Source organism: Polypterus senegalus, chromosome 16, assembly GCF_016835505.1.
Source record: "Polypterus senegalus isolate Bchr_013 chromosome 16, ASM1683550v1, whole genome shotgun sequence".
NCBI classification, from domain to species: Eukaryota; Metazoa; Chordata; class Cladistia; order Polypteriformes; family Polypteridae; genus Polypterus; species Polypterus senegalus.
The window spans coordinates 15,882,879-15,898,317 of NC_053169.1; the positions used below are offsets into that span (position 1 = coordinate 15,882,879).

The window sequence follows — 15,439 nt, forward strand, 5'->3', positions numbered from 1 at the left end:
CAAATTGAGTGTGGTTCACACACACAGATTGGTGATGGTTTTATTGTGTTTTTGGCTGAGATGCAATGGCAGTATTTTATTATTTTATGTAGGTATGATTTGGTTGAATCCTGAAAAGAATGATCCAGAAAGCTGCAGCTACATGCGACTACTCATTGGAATATTTGATGTTGTTATTAGTGGTGCAAGCCAAGGAGAGGGGGCCTTTGCTTTCAGAAATTTAATGAAGCTTCTCCTCAAGGTATGATTAGTTGTAAAGTTTGCTTATCATGAGCAAAGAGCAAATAAGACAAAGAAATATTTATTCCTATTAAGATGGTTACTTTGTAAATCAAATATTGTGAGATGAAATTAACAACATTTTGAGGGAGGTGGAATTAATGTACTTTTAAAGGCTTAAACTGTCCTCTTAATGTATGTGTACAGTCCCTTGGGAGTCCCTTGTTCCAGTGTACTTCAGTTTAAAGGTGCTATATATGACAGCATCGTGCATGTGCAGTTTCTCACGTTTTAAAGCCCATGTCACAAGGTTTGAGAGGTTAGGATTAAATTGTACAGTTCTGAGTCGGTACATAAAATGACCTGAAGCTGGTCTGTTCCTACCCTGTCCTGAGAAGTGTTTTGGTTGTTATTCCAAGTACATTTGGATGTAAAATACTTCAAATATATGCCATTCACAATGTGTTTTCTTCTGCAGTGCTGAAACACCAGACTCTTAGGGAAAACAATTCTTTACGCTTATTATAATAGTTGCCTGTTAAATGGCATATGCATTATCTTTAAATCAAAGTAAAGGTTTTTGTAGCAGGGATAAGGATACTTTCAAAATCAGCACTGTTACAGTTCAGGTTCCAAATTTTTTGATCTCTCCTAAATGGACAAAAAAATAGATTTTAACTTTTAAAAAGAAACCAAGTATTACTAATGGCCCATTTATTATCCCAACCAGATCCTAAATTGTGTGGTATGCAATTCAAAAGCATCTCTTAATAGATGTAGAACAAGACATGAATCTCTTTAGTAATGAGAGGATTAGAAACAGAAGGGATTTGTCATTCTCTCATTTACTTCATTTAGTACTAAGAAACCTAACCGCTGACAGCAGAAATATAAAGCTTTTATACAAGGTGTCCACAGTTGTTCTTGAAGGGAATAACAGATCATTTAACATATATCTGTATAGCTCCATGCCTAGTTCATTTTATTACCACAAATCAGTTTACCCCTTTTGTATTGAGAATGATTGAGAGCAGTTTGCTGGAGACTTTCTGAAATCTTGAATGTTGAATAAAGTTCTCTGATATATTTCATCTCATGGTTATATTAAGTATAATTGTAAATTGTATTTTATGCATATTTACCACTTGTGAAGAACATGGCATTGGTTTTGAACTTCAAATCTTACGAGTTGTGGATTAAAATTCTGCTACTAACACTGTGTGACCATGAGCCGGTCATTTCACCTGTATGTACTCAAATTGGAAAAAACATAGGAAATGTAACCAAATGTATTTCTCAAAAGTTGTAGATTTGCTTTGGATAAAGGCACCAGCCAAATAATAACAATAATGTTTCAAAGGGTATGTGTTCTGGGCCCCCAACTGTTAATTGTGGAGACCCACTACCCTTTTGTTAAAGCATAAGCACTTTAGAATGGAACACATTGCAACAAAGTGAGTTAGCAGGTTTATTTATGTTTTGGTTTTAGAGTCATTTTGGTGATCCTGTAGATCTCTTCAGATTCTTATCATTGATGTGGACTTACAACTTCAGTCTGACAGACACACTTAGTTATGCATTACCTGCTCTACTACAGACACAGGCTCTGTATGTGGGTTCTGCATTGCTGGGTGCACAGACTGTCAGTACAATGAAGCAACTTGCCTCAGCACCATACCTAGGTAAGATCCTCTGTGCCTTAACCTGTTACATTTTGCACCACATATTTCACAATATTAATAAAACCACATGCTCCCAACCCTTTTTATTCTCAAGCACCACCTGCATAGGGCTTTTCATATCTTGAGTAATATCTTTAGTCTTCAGTCTTGTTGGCATTGTAGAAATATCTTATTGGATTGCCCTTTAAGAAAGATTTAGTTTTTTATCAAATGTTTTCTGAATATTGTAGTCATGTAGTATTTTATTGTCACATTTGCTGTGTGGACTTTCTTTTTGCCATGGTTACAAATTTGAGAAGGAATGGCACAGGCCACCTAAGAACATGACTTCAAATATATCACATGACAGTCTCCGGTTTGCCTATTGCCCAAACTGTTCCCACTTAGAATGCCAAAAGAAAAGTACAAATATTTAGAAAGCAATGTCCAAATGCAGTATGCAGGCCAGATGTCAGATTTCCACACCATGGAAATAAATATGTCTACCTTCCATACTGTATTTAGCAAACAACTAAAAGTAAAGTATTAGCTTTAACATGCTGCAATTAATCCAGCCTAGATATTTGCTGTTATGACTGTGAGTAGACTGTACAAAGCCTTGCCCTCTGTATGCTTTTTCCACTTGAATGTCATGTTATGAACTCAAATGTTTAAGACTCCACGTTAAAAAGGTGCAAATGTCTTATGCATTTTAATCACAGGCAATATAAAATTCATTTTCTGTTAGCCGCACCACAAATCCTTTGCTAATAACATGTGTTCTGTATTTACTAGTGCCATCTTTGCTGGTAAACTTGGGCAGCCCAGTTAGAGAAGTAAGACGAGCTTCGATTGCTTGCTTCCAGGCAATGGCTGAACAGGAAGGGTCTCATTTTTTCCCTGTGATTGAGAAAATCCTTAAATGTACAGAGGAAATAACTGCTGATCCTTCCCATGTGACTCAGGTACAGTCCAATTTGTCTTACTTTTTTTTTTTTTTATTCTCCTTTATAATGTGGTAGTACAGCTTTCTTCTTCTCAATATTTTATCCATTAAAGTATGGCATTCAAGATTACATTTTAAGTGTTCCCTTCAGATATATTTTTTAATTGATTTTGCTTTTCTTAATTTGGTCAGCTGACTGAATAAGCTGGAAAAAAGTCAAGTACATTGTATTGGTAATTAAAGCAAAAAGTGTTTAAGCGCGATCATATTGTCTTTCATTTGTAACTGAGATGAGCTTCGGGTATCCCAAGACCCTACCATGGATAGGTAGGATAAGAAAATGGATGTGTGGATGATAAGTAGAAAACATGTAGCTGTTGTTTTGAGGAGTTACAATATTTTGCACATGATCAGTCGGCTCTTCTTTAGACAGATGGATAAAAAGATTGAAATGTTAATTCCAAAGAAAATTTCAAACGTTTCAGCACCAGCCATAATATGACACATTATAGCAAAAAAAGTGCAAGTACCAGTTAGAATGTGTAAACAACAATGCAATATCAGTCAGAGTGTAAGAGATCAACGCCACCCCATCAGTAAGGGAACTTGTTACAAAGTGTAATGGCTGCTGTCACAAGTTGTTTCAATTTGCCTCCTGGATCAGTCTATTGCCAAATGTGCTTTTCTGTTTAGCCAGAATGGTTTGAAGTGAATGCGTGTTATTGTCTGTGGTGGCTTATCCACTCTGAATCCCAGGAATGAGTATGCCGTCCTTATTTGAGTTCAGTGTAGTGTTCCTTTAGTAGTGCTTTATACTCTGCAAGGTACTGCACAGAAAATGGCAGCTACCCCAACAAGTGAATAGAACACCCCTAACTCAGGCCTGTGCACTCCAATGACTGTCTTAAGAAAACAAAATCAAAATATCTCTGATCTTACTTGTACAGAGACCAGGGTTAGATTTCATTATAGAGTGATTACCACTAAAATCAATAATATTTGTATGTAGGTGAGTTGAGTTGCCGTTTTAGCAACATGTTTCAGTGTATATTGACTGTTTTACAGAGTGACAGTTCTGGAATCTGTTTGATGCAGCCTGTCTTGTTTAACCACATATTGCAGAATTTTATTTTATGCTTAATTTAAACAAGCCATGACTGTGTATTGAAATAAGTGGCTTAGGAAAATAAATGAATGGGCTTGTTTTAAAGGATATTTTCTGCATAATTCCTATAGGCAATTGGAGCCCTTTTTGAGGAGGATCTGGTGTGTCAGAAACCTAAATCCCATCAGAAGAAGTTGGCAACAGCACTGAATGAATTGCTGAAATGCATCTCCAGCCCTGATTGTCCATCGTATGTAGCTAGAGCTTTATTGAAGCTCCTGAATGAGGTCAACAGTGAGGTACATTTGAGTGCATGCTTTCTTGTCTTTTTTTTTTACTCCAGGGAATCTTTTAATTAAGACAGTGTTTTGGATATGTAAAGATCTTTCTTTCTTTTTTTACATTGAGATTTTGTGGAATTTGAACACAGTGTTAACAGGTGATTTTTTTTTTTTATCTTATCATTGATTGTTTTTCTTTTGTGTTTCAGAAACCCAGTTTCTTGAAAAAAAAAAACTGTTAGAAATCTAGATTTAAAAAAAAAAACTGCTTAGTATAGTGTTTCACATTACTTTAACACATTTGTATGTGCAAGTGCAGTCATTTTGTAGTGCCCTGTTCTTGCTGCTCAGAACTATCAGTAAAGATGTTTGGTATGGGATTTTTATTATCATTTATTCTACTCCCAGAGCTGGTATCTTATTTTGCTTCTTTTAAGACTGTATAAAGGTGTTAATTTCAAAATATAGCATTGATTTCAAAATGTAGCATTGCCTTTGTTTGTGATTCAAGATTAAAGTGGAGAAAAAGAAACACTTGACAGGTTAATCATTAAAAGAACCCTATTTTTGCATCATCAATATATTAATAGTAGACACTTTATATTAAAAATGTAGGTTCTGCCCAAATGCTTTTTATAAGTTAATTTGAAATAAAAAGTGAAGTTTTTATGATTAAATGGAGGGGAAAAGTGATGTCAGGAGTGGGGTGCTGGGCGGGACCCTCCTCACTGTCCTGTTTCACTAACACGCAGGCGGGCGGAGCCGCAGAGGATGGCTAGTGTATGTATGTGTGTGTGTGTATATATATATATATATATATATATATATATATAAATATATATATATATATATATACACACATACATACATGCATACATATATATATATATATATATGTGTGTGTATGTATATATGTGTATGTATATATATGTATATGTACTGTATATGTATATATATATATGTATATATATGTGTATATATATGTGTGTATATATATATATATGTATGTATGTATATATATATATATATAAATTGCTTTAAAGGCTTGTGTTTTATCAAATCAGTATAGCCAGTGTGTTTGCTTCAAAGAATATATGCATGATTTTAAAATACAAGTAGCAGTGTTGGCCATTTCTCACATTAGGTTATTTGTGTTGTGCTGTTCTCTTTTTGTGCCTACTACATTTGTTATGTATGACATTTCATCAAATGTTTTAAAGATTGATCAACTGCATTTCGTTTCTATTCTGATGTGATTCAGACACATAGAATGCATAATCAGAACAGTTCAACAATATTAAAGCTATTTTAATGGTTGCATGTTGTTGGTTTTTATTTTTCTCATAAGGCAATACTGTCAGCGCTGCTGCCTGCCCTTGAGAGGTTGTTGTTGAATTCTAGTCAGCAGCTACTGAAGGATGAAGTTACGGTATTGCAACTCATTCTGGGAAAATACAACAAACATTCTTCACCTCTTCTGATTAAGAATGACAAGAGTTTGGAGCTGTTCATTAAAGCAATGAATGCTACAGCTAAAGTATATCAAGGTTTTCCAAAGTTCCAGACCGTTGCCCTTGAACAGGTATGAAAACATCAAACACAAGTAATACATTTTCTGCTACTTACTTAAATATGTCCTGTGTTTGACTGTAGAACTATTAAATCATTTTGTAAGTGTTCTGGTTTTCATATTTTCATTCTTTTTTTATATACAGATAACAAAAGAGTTTTTTGCATCTTTGCCAGAAGAGAGAATACAGCAGAGATTGCTGGGAGTTATGTTCGACTTGCTTGTTGATTGTAAAGACCCACAGTGTGTCCAAACAGTGAACAGTGTTTTCAAAGCTGTAAGAATTTCTCTCTTTTCTTTGTTTTCCCGATACTTTACATTTGACAATTTGATTTATGCCTGTATTTTTATATTACCCTGCAGATCACAGTTGATGCTGAACTTATAGCAAATGAACTTTATGTTTTGGAAAAGCCTAAAACAACAACTGTTCAGCAAACCAGGAGACAAAAAATGCAGCAGCAGAGGTGAGAGATGAAGTGTTTGAGAGCAACTGTCATTGATAATACACATCATAGTAAATTAGTTACAGAAAGTTTGAAAAAGCCATTAAAACAGATACTTGAAAATAAGTGTAAGTCGACTTTTAAAATTTAAATATTTGCAGACAAATGATTAAATCAGTATTAGAAAATATGCTGTGAGGACTACTATAAAATGCCCAATTTCAAATTTGTTAGTATGAAGAATCTGATACACTGTTCCAGATAGTAAAATACTGCTGAATTATTATGTTTATACTTGGCAGTATGTTAAAGTAGCCCAAAACTGATCTGGTATTGCATGCATATAATTTAAAATTAAAAGGAAATAAAATACTCATGTTAAAAAAAAAAGACATTGCTAAAAAATTACTTTGAAAGGAAATCTTGAAAGAAGAAAAGATAACTTATGCCTTACACTTTGATTTTAAAACATTTAAAGTATGATTGAAAAGGTCAATACATTTCACAATTCATTGACATGATTTAAGTGTTTAAAATTATAAAGGAATTGATTGGTACAGTGAATCCCGGTTGTTAACATTAAAATAAATTCCTTGGCAAAGAATTGGAGGACGTGTTTGGAAACTTTAAGGGCAGAGTTCACAGATGTTATAAAGTTCTTCTTCAAGCAAAGAACTATAGACACATAATAAATTACCAAGTAGTATGGAGGAGAATAGGACTTTAGGGATTTTCAAATCTTGACTTGATGTAATTTTTGACAATATAGGTGATTACAATGGATGAGCTTTTTGGGCTGAATGGCCTTGTCTCCTCATATTTGTTACAGTGTCCTAAATAAATTTTGTTGTTGAAGTGTACTTCATATGTATTTGAAAAATTCTTACATTGGATTTTTTTTTTTTTTACCGAATTCTTTTTCCCACAGAAAATCACAGGTACCTGAAGACAATGAGGTAAACTGGCAAAGGGTTACCCTAATTCTGGAGTTGCTTCAACACAAAAAGAAATTAAAGAGACCACAGTTACTGGTTCCTTCCCTATTTGTTCTTCTCTCAAGGTAATAATTTGATAAAAAGATTTCCTCTTCTTACCTTGATTTGTTATACGCATTGGAATGTTCTATGTAATATGTGATGTTGCAAAAATGTTAGTTATCATGTAAACTTCCATAGTATGATTGCTATTTGAATTCTTAATTGAGATTTGAATGTTCATATCTTAAAATAAGTATTTGTTTGAGTAAATTCAAACTTTTAATACAGTTTCAGGCCTCCAAAGGAGGAGTATAATTCTAGAAAGAAGTCCATAATGTGCTGTTTTCATAGTAAGCCATTTACAAACATTTCCTATATCTGTTGATAACGGGTCCTTGTTAACAAAATGAGTAATATTAGTGACTCTGGCATAAAAGTTTAATAGTTTGAACTAGGTGGTTGGTCCAAGCTTCTCCCAAATGGTAGTCTTCATTGGCTTTACAACACAACACAACTGCTTTAAATAGTTTACTGAGAATGGTGCTAAAAGTACCAAAAAATACCAGTGGTCTGTGATCCTGTGGACAATAACAGCTTATGGATTTAAGGTGTCAAAGGAGAATAGTGAGATTTGTACAGTGAAATAGATGAGCCACAAATAGAAAAATTGCATCTAAATGCAACACTGGTTTCCAGATTGTTATCTTGGATTACACCACCAAGTTGGCTACAACAGATGAAAACCGTGTTTGGTGCAGATTTACACAAAAAAACAAGAAAACGCATTTGCAGTGAACACAGAAACATCAGAGCTGGATTGTTGAGCAGTGGTTAATTTTGTATCAGTTTGAGGGGGGGGTGTCAGACTTCAGCTCAAGCAACATGAGTCTAATAAGCCATCTTATATAGTGTCAGCAGTACAGGCTGGTGGTGGCAGTGTGATAGTTTGGAGAATGTTCTCCTGGCACTCATTAGGCCCCCCACTGCCCATTACAGAAAATCTGAATTGCAAAACATATCTGAACATCGTTGCTGACCAAGTTCATTCCTTTATGGCTATAGTTTATCCATACTTGGACAGACATTTTCAACATGGGTAATGCACCATCTCACAAGGCATGCTGTATAACATTAATGAATGTTGTCCAGAAGATGATAGTGAGTTTTTATTGTTTGATCAACATGCACGGTCCAGAGATTTCAACCCTATCAAGCATGTCAGGGATGAAGTAAAAAGGGCTGTTTGGCAATACAATGTGCAGCAACTGTACAACACACTAATTTCTACATGATAGAATGTTCCTGAACAGCGCCTCCAGCATCTTATAGAATCCATGCCCTGGCAAATTTATGCTTTTCTGAAGGTTAAAGGAGGCACAACACACTACTACATAGTAAATTAGTTTGGCGAGTCCAGTCCTTCAGGACTATATAACACTTCAGACCAAACTTGTTTTGTTTAATCTTCAAAAGGAACTCTGAGAGATTAATAATTCTATTTTTGTTATTTCATTCCAAGTCTAAAAGTGAGTTCCTTCTACAGCACTGTTTCTTCAAATTAGAAGAACAGTTAATAGAGTTTAGTGTCTTGCCTTCTCGTGTACTGGCCCTGTGCTGATCAGATCTATACGCCTGTACTGCTTTACAAAAAGTTATGTTCTTGGACAGACCAAAGAACCAGTTTTTATGAAATGTAACTTTGAAAAAGACTTCAGAACATCTTAATAGCTTAAAAAAAACACACAATGTTATAAATTATTTCAACTTCTCCTTTGAGTCAGCTCACCACTGCATAGTAGTGTCATGTTGTCTTTGGGTCTGTATTCTAATATTAATCCTGTTGCCCAAAACAGATTTGCCATTTTCATAGCTGAAACATTTTAATCTGTTTCATCATCTACAGACAGCGATTTTTAATCCGTTATGGCCTTAACTCTTATATTAATCTCAAATGCAGTTATTGAATGTAGATGTTTTGCTGTTCTCCACAGGTGCTCAGAACATTGTTCCCCAGAGGAGGAGGATCTAGAGTACACAAAACAGCTAGTCTTGAGCTGTTTAACAAACATCTGTCAGAAACTTTCTCCGGAAGGAGGACGTGTTGATAAAGGTGATGGGCGCGAAATTAAAGTTAAATTGGAGGGGGGAAATCTAGGTGTAAGATTTAATTTCAACTTAACAGATGTAGTGGTATTCCATTTTAAGAAAAGAGGCACGTTTAGTGTAACAGGCAAGACCTTTTTGGAGTTTATATTTGCCTCAAGACTTCAGAATCAAAAGTGTAAAAATAAGTTCTCAGTGATCCTTGCATCTTATTATCAACCTGTTTGTAAGTTTTTAACTACAGTAGGTATAACAATGCAATTATTCATATTTAGATGTGTTGGACGAAGAGAAGTTTAATGTGGAGTTAATTGTGCAATGTATCAGAAGCTCCAGTGTTCCTCAGACCCATCACCATGCATTACTACTCCTAGGAACTGCAGCTGGGATGTTTCCTGTAAGCACTTCTGTCATTCGTTGGTTTTACTATATAAGTAGAATAACTTCTTTACAAAAGTGGTAATTCATAATTTTATGTTGCAGGAAAAAGTTCTTCACAATATTATGCCTATATTTACATTCATGGGTGCAAATATTATGAGGCTTGATGACACTTACAGTTTCCAGGTCATTACTAAAACAGTACACACTGTTATTCCAGCCCTTATACAGGTAAGAATATGCTCTTAAAGCAGCAGTATATTAAACCTAATTGTTGTTGTATTTTGAAAATGGAGCACCTGCCAACAAGACTGACCCCTGTCTGTATCTGATTATTTAGAATAATGTAGGTTCTAAGGAAAATCAAATGTTTTTATTTAATAAATTCCAAAATATCTAGATCCTGATTTTTTTTTTTTTTTGTTTGAGTGAAATATCTCTGCTGAATCAAACAGCATTGAACATTAAAAAAATATGTAAAATAAAGAAACCAACCTTCTGCAGTTTGTGAGCCTAAACATTATTTAGGCATGACTTCCACTCATCAAATTACAAGTAAATGTTATTTAGATGGATGGAAAACCTTTGCCTTTATATAGCAGAAATAAAACTGCTCCATTTTGTCTATTGTTAATTTTGCTCTGTGAAAATAGGCTTGGAGGACTTACACGTTGTGGACCATCAGGGGGCACGACTGCTGCCCCATCCCGACACAGACAGACGCTACACACAAGTGCAAAAACACACAGTTTTTATTTTCCATTTTTTTCCCATGGTAAATTCCTTCATCCATTTCCCACTGCTACAACACAGTCACAAGCACTAAATACAGTTCAGCACGCTACCTTTTCTTCTCTTTCTCTCCGCTCCTCCTGACGAGCTTCGTCTTCTCTCACCCGACTCTGGCTCTCAGAACAGGGGCTGCTGGCTCCTTTTATAAGGCACCCAGAAGTGCTCCAGGTGCTCGCTGACCTATTTCCAGCAGCACTTCCCGTGTGTGGCGGCAATGTTGCATCAAAGAGCTCAAAGTTCTCCAGGCACCCCCTGGCAGTGGCCACGGGCACAACAGAGTTCAGCTGCCATGCTCCAAACCTGTGGTCCCACTGCACTCCAGGGAGGCTGCCCTCTAGTGCCCTGTGGAATGCTACAGAAATCCTTCTTCCCCCGGACCTTTTATGGTCGCGGGTAAGTGCCCCGGCTGTCCACCACTACATGTATATTAATACATATGTATTTTGTTACTGTTCTATATAACTATGTTGCATGCAAACATATGGACACTTCTATTTAAGTGAGCAGTAATGGAGAGACCCCTAAACTTGACATAAATGCTTAAAGAAAATAATCAATTGAAAGTTCTAACCAGATGACAATGGGCAAGAGGAAAACAAACTTCATTTAAGCATTCTTTAATGTTTTCTGTGTGCTTTGAAATAAGTAAAAGGACTGAACTGACTTAAGCAAACTGCATACCTTGATCTATGGACCATCCTTCAATATCATGAGGTGTGTATAGGAATCATAACTTACAGTATAATATGATGGTGCTGTGCTTGTCGCTGTTGATGTCAAAACATTCTGTTTTGATATGTCTTACATGGCCCTGAGTAGTAGTATACACATGGTTTATATTAAGAAATTCTTTGTGTTTTTTCCTTCCAGGCCAATGACACAGCATTACCTGAGAACTCTGGTAACATAGAAAATGTGGTCAATAATATTATAAATGTGTTTGTGGATGCCCTGCCTCATGTCCCGGAGCACCGGAGGTTACCCATCTTGAGCCATCTTCTTAGCACTGTGGGTCCAGAAAGATTTCTGTGGGTGCTGCTTCTGCTTCTCTTCAAGCAACATGTTACTAAAACTGTTTCTTCTGCAACAAATGAGGAGAAGGTTATACAATTAAAAAAAAATCTTGGTTACATCAGTCTTTCCTCCAGTGAAGTGGTTTATAATTAAGTATGTTCTGTCCATTAGGATGCAGCCCTGGAAAGAGATGTAGAGTTTTGGATTTCATTATGCTCAGATTTTCAAGTTCAGGAACAGCTGATTAGTGTGATCAAGATTCTGCAGTACTTGCCCAGTTTACCAGATGACAAAGAGGAAGGTATGATTTAAGATGACTTTCTTAACTGACTTTGATGTTATTTTTAACAACTGGTGTTATGTTTTTATTTCCAAAATTCCTGTTACTGAGTAAGATTTCATAGGACCAGCAAAAAGCAAGCAGTCTTCTTGCACTAACTGATACTTTGTCAGCCAATAAACAGTATTAACAGCAGTTCTTATTTTGGTAATCCTACACTCTTGACCTTTGTGAGAATGCTACCTCCTTGAACGAGAGTGTGTTATCACACTGGCAATGTGCAGAGGTCTTTCCACTGTAGAATCTATAGTTTTTTATCCACAGGTCACAAAACTACTCAACAGTCACTCAAATCGACAACTTCATGAGTGTATCTTGTTTATATCGCCTGATGTTGTGTTTAGTGTATGTTGTTATATTTATTGCCTATTGTTTGTACTTCTTTACTGTCACTAGTCTGTAGGTCACACATAAGTAACTTTTTTTTTTTTTGTTATTCTGTGTTATATATAACTATACATTTTACACACTATAGGAATTTTTATCATGTGACCATGCATTTTCAAAATGTGTTCTTATGACCCACAACTAAAGAACTGCTGAATTTTAACCCAGTTTATATACCCAGCGTTGCCTGGGAGGAAAATAAGGTGTTTATTTTTTTTAATTGTTGGAGAAAAATATAATAAAAAAAAAAAAACACAACCTTTAAAATAAAAATAAATGAACGAACCATGAAGACTCACTAATGTACTTGTCTTGCGGTCTTGTATGTATGCTATCATCCAGTTGATGCTCGGAACTGGCCAACTCTATTTAATTTCAGAAGCAACAGGGGTGCAGTGGTGGTGCTCAAACATAAAGAATGCTGGCAGTCACGTCCATTTCGCCCTCTGGTGGTTGTTCCGAGTGTCAACTGGATGATAACATGCATACAAGACTGTAAGATCAAACCCCCCACCCTACCCAGAAGGGGGTGAGTTAGGGTTGATTTCACCCTACAGTGTTTTTAGTCAATCAATGAGAAACATGTACCAAGTTTCATGGACGTTATGCTATAACATCCATACATACACACCCACATGCATTGACTTTTTTGAATATATATTGTGGCACTCTATAGGCGTCGACTCGACACAGACTGACAGCAGAGGCACGTTTAAAAATTAACAAAAAGATTTATTTTCTCCACCTGTGGGGCACGTTTTCCCCATGTCCCATAGGCACAACGCAGTCCCCAAAACCACTAAAGAAAAGATAAACCACTCCACAAAATACTCTTCTTTCTACTCCACTCCTCCAAGGCTTCTTTATCCTCCTCCTCCCAACTCTAGCGTGCAGAGTGGTGACTGTTGGCCCCTTTTATAGCCCACCCAGGAAGTGCTGCAGGTGCTCGTTGACCTACTTCCGGCTGCACCTCTCGGTGTAACTGCATTCCCCCCTCAGATGGGCTCATTAGGCCATGCAGCTCCCCCTGGCGGTGGCCACACAGCCCAAAAGGAATGAGCTCCGGTGTTCCAAACTATTGGCCCTGATGAAACCCAGGGGGGCTTCCAACAAGTGTTCCGGGGGACATAGTGTGTATCCCATGACTGCTCCCCCGGATCTAGTGTCAAAGGGGCGTCCTGACAGGGCATGGGTCCGGGCCATATGCCACAATATATAGATGTTTACTTTAAGTTCCATTAAGATGTTAACTTGAACCTTTACTAACCTGAATGTCTTGACACCAACAGAAACCCTTCTTTATGCATTAAATCACTGTCATTTTTTAAATGCAGTTTTTAATTGTTTAATTTTACTGAGTATATTGATAAGATTTGAATGGATGTAAATAACATGAGATTAGCTGATTTCTTATCACATTTTATTTTTCCTGGTGTGTTCCAGGCAATGGGAAAACAAGGAACACAAAGAAGAAATCTGATTTGGGGGAAACTGTGACCATGCTGTTCAATACAGAAGAATACAGTGGAAAAGAGCTCCGACATTATAAGTTTCTTACAGTGTCATTCGTTGCTAAGCTTCTAGCTTCAAGCAGCTTTATCGGAAAGGTACTTTCATCTTACATAAACTTTAAATGTGCTTTATGTCAAATATAGCATTAATGTGCAATCAATGCATATAAAGTTATGATCTATTTAGCCCAACATATACTGTACATTAGCATGTTATCGCAATATACAGTTGGTTGTCAGATTGCTGGGATAGCAGGATGAACTTACATTGTTTATGTTTGCAATTCTTACGGTGAAGTTTTTCTTTGTGAGTGTTGAATTTTATTGTTATTTTTTGCAGAAACATTTTTATCTAGTTTTGGTTCAGCTAAACTAACAGCTGACATTAACTACTTTCTTTTTTTTACATTTCCAAAACGTTAAACTCGCATAGCCATTCCTGCATTATTTAAATTAACTTTGGACTAGGGACACACTGATGCATCTCTTTGTTACTGACATCATTCTGATACTGCTCCTCAAGAACCTGTACTTGGTGTCAACTTCATCTCATGTCATTTTATGAGCACAAACCGAACAATGGACTTAAAGGTCAGGCAGCAGAAAATACAGGGTGACACAGAAAAACGGGAACTTGTGAAATGCGTGGTGGCAGCCGGGTACAGTTGGCAGCACTGCAGAACAGGGACCTTGAGCTGTAAACAGTCTCGCCATTTAGTAATTTAGTAATCATTTGCAAGGCAATCAATGGCAGCTGTGTGAGAATTGTTCGGTAACTGTGTCATCTCAAGATTCGGTGACGTTCCCTGGCCCTCAAGATCACCGGATTTGTCCGTTTGTGATTTTTTCTTGTGGGGCTTCCTTAAGAGTCGGGTCTACACGACTCGGCCAAGGACACTGAATGAATTGAAACAAAGAATTCAAGATGAAATTCGTGGTATCCCAGCTGAGATGTTGTAGTGATCAATGGGGAACCTCAACAGCAGAGTGCATACGTACAGGAGGACGCCGTCAACAGGACGTCATTTTCAGACATTGATAATTTGGATTACTGTCTCTTAATAGGCAAGTTGTAGTGGTTCAATTGCTGTTAATAAATTTTTTTGTTGGATTTCTTCTATTTTTATTGGGTTTTTCAAAAGTTCCCATTTTTCTGTGTCACCCTGTATAAATAAGGACTGGATGTTAAATACAATAAGGTTACAAAATTGTAAGGTGGATTGAAGTAAATTAGTAAGTGACTGGTATCTCCTCATACAAAAGATGGGAACAATGTGATGTATTGGAAAAATGTAGGTTAGTTTTTTCTTTGGCTTGCCCAATTAAACACGTGGTTTCACATACCAGTCAGATTTTCTCACAGGTTTGATTTTTGTGTTTATGCTGTTATTCCTGATACAAAGGTTATTTTAACTACAGCTGTCACATATAAATCTGAAGTTAGAATATACATTTTAAATACTCTTTTAATATTCCACAAAGCTTTGTTTTATTATAGTTGACACTTCATGTCATCTGCTGGAAGACCAGCTTGTGCTGCAAGGTGCTTTGTCAGGTTTGGGCTGATTTGGGCCAAGATTTATGCAGAGACCCCACTAATAAAAAAGCAACCAACATGTACTTATGCTAATAATATTTTTAAAAATTAATATAAAAATAAATTCACTTTCTTAATCACAAAATGCCACTATGCTAATTCCCACTGT

At 36.3% G+C, this 15,439-nt stretch overlaps 1 protein-coding gene across 1 annotated transcript in view; it reads left to right on the forward strand.

Moving 5' to 3' along the window:
- Positions 1–15,439, forward strand: part of heatr1 (HEAT repeat containing 1) — a 68,616-nt gene that overhangs the window by 36,499 nt on the left and 16,678 nt on the right. The window contains exons 19-32 of the mRNA XM_039738141.1: positions 93–241; positions 1,709–1,901; positions 2,676–2,845; positions 4,063–4,230; positions 5,561–5,794; positions 5,928–6,059; positions 6,146–6,249; positions 7,157–7,288; positions 9,197–9,315; positions 9,584–9,705; positions 9,792–9,920; positions 11,352–11,582; positions 11,667–11,796; positions 13,666–13,829. Coding sequence (XP_039594075.1) covers positions 93–241; positions 1,709–1,901; positions 2,676–2,845; positions 4,063–4,230; positions 5,561–5,794; positions 5,928–6,059; positions 6,146–6,249; positions 7,157–7,288; positions 9,197–9,315; positions 9,584–9,705; positions 9,792–9,920; positions 11,352–11,582; positions 11,667–11,796; positions 13,666–13,829 — 2,177 coding nt within the window. The remainder of the gene's footprint in view (positions 1–92; positions 242–1,708; positions 1,902–2,675; positions 2,846–4,062; positions 4,231–5,560; positions 5,795–5,927; positions 6,060–6,145; positions 6,250–7,156; positions 7,289–9,196; positions 9,316–9,583; positions 9,706–9,791; positions 9,921–11,351; positions 11,583–11,666; positions 11,797–13,665; positions 13,830–15,439) is intronic.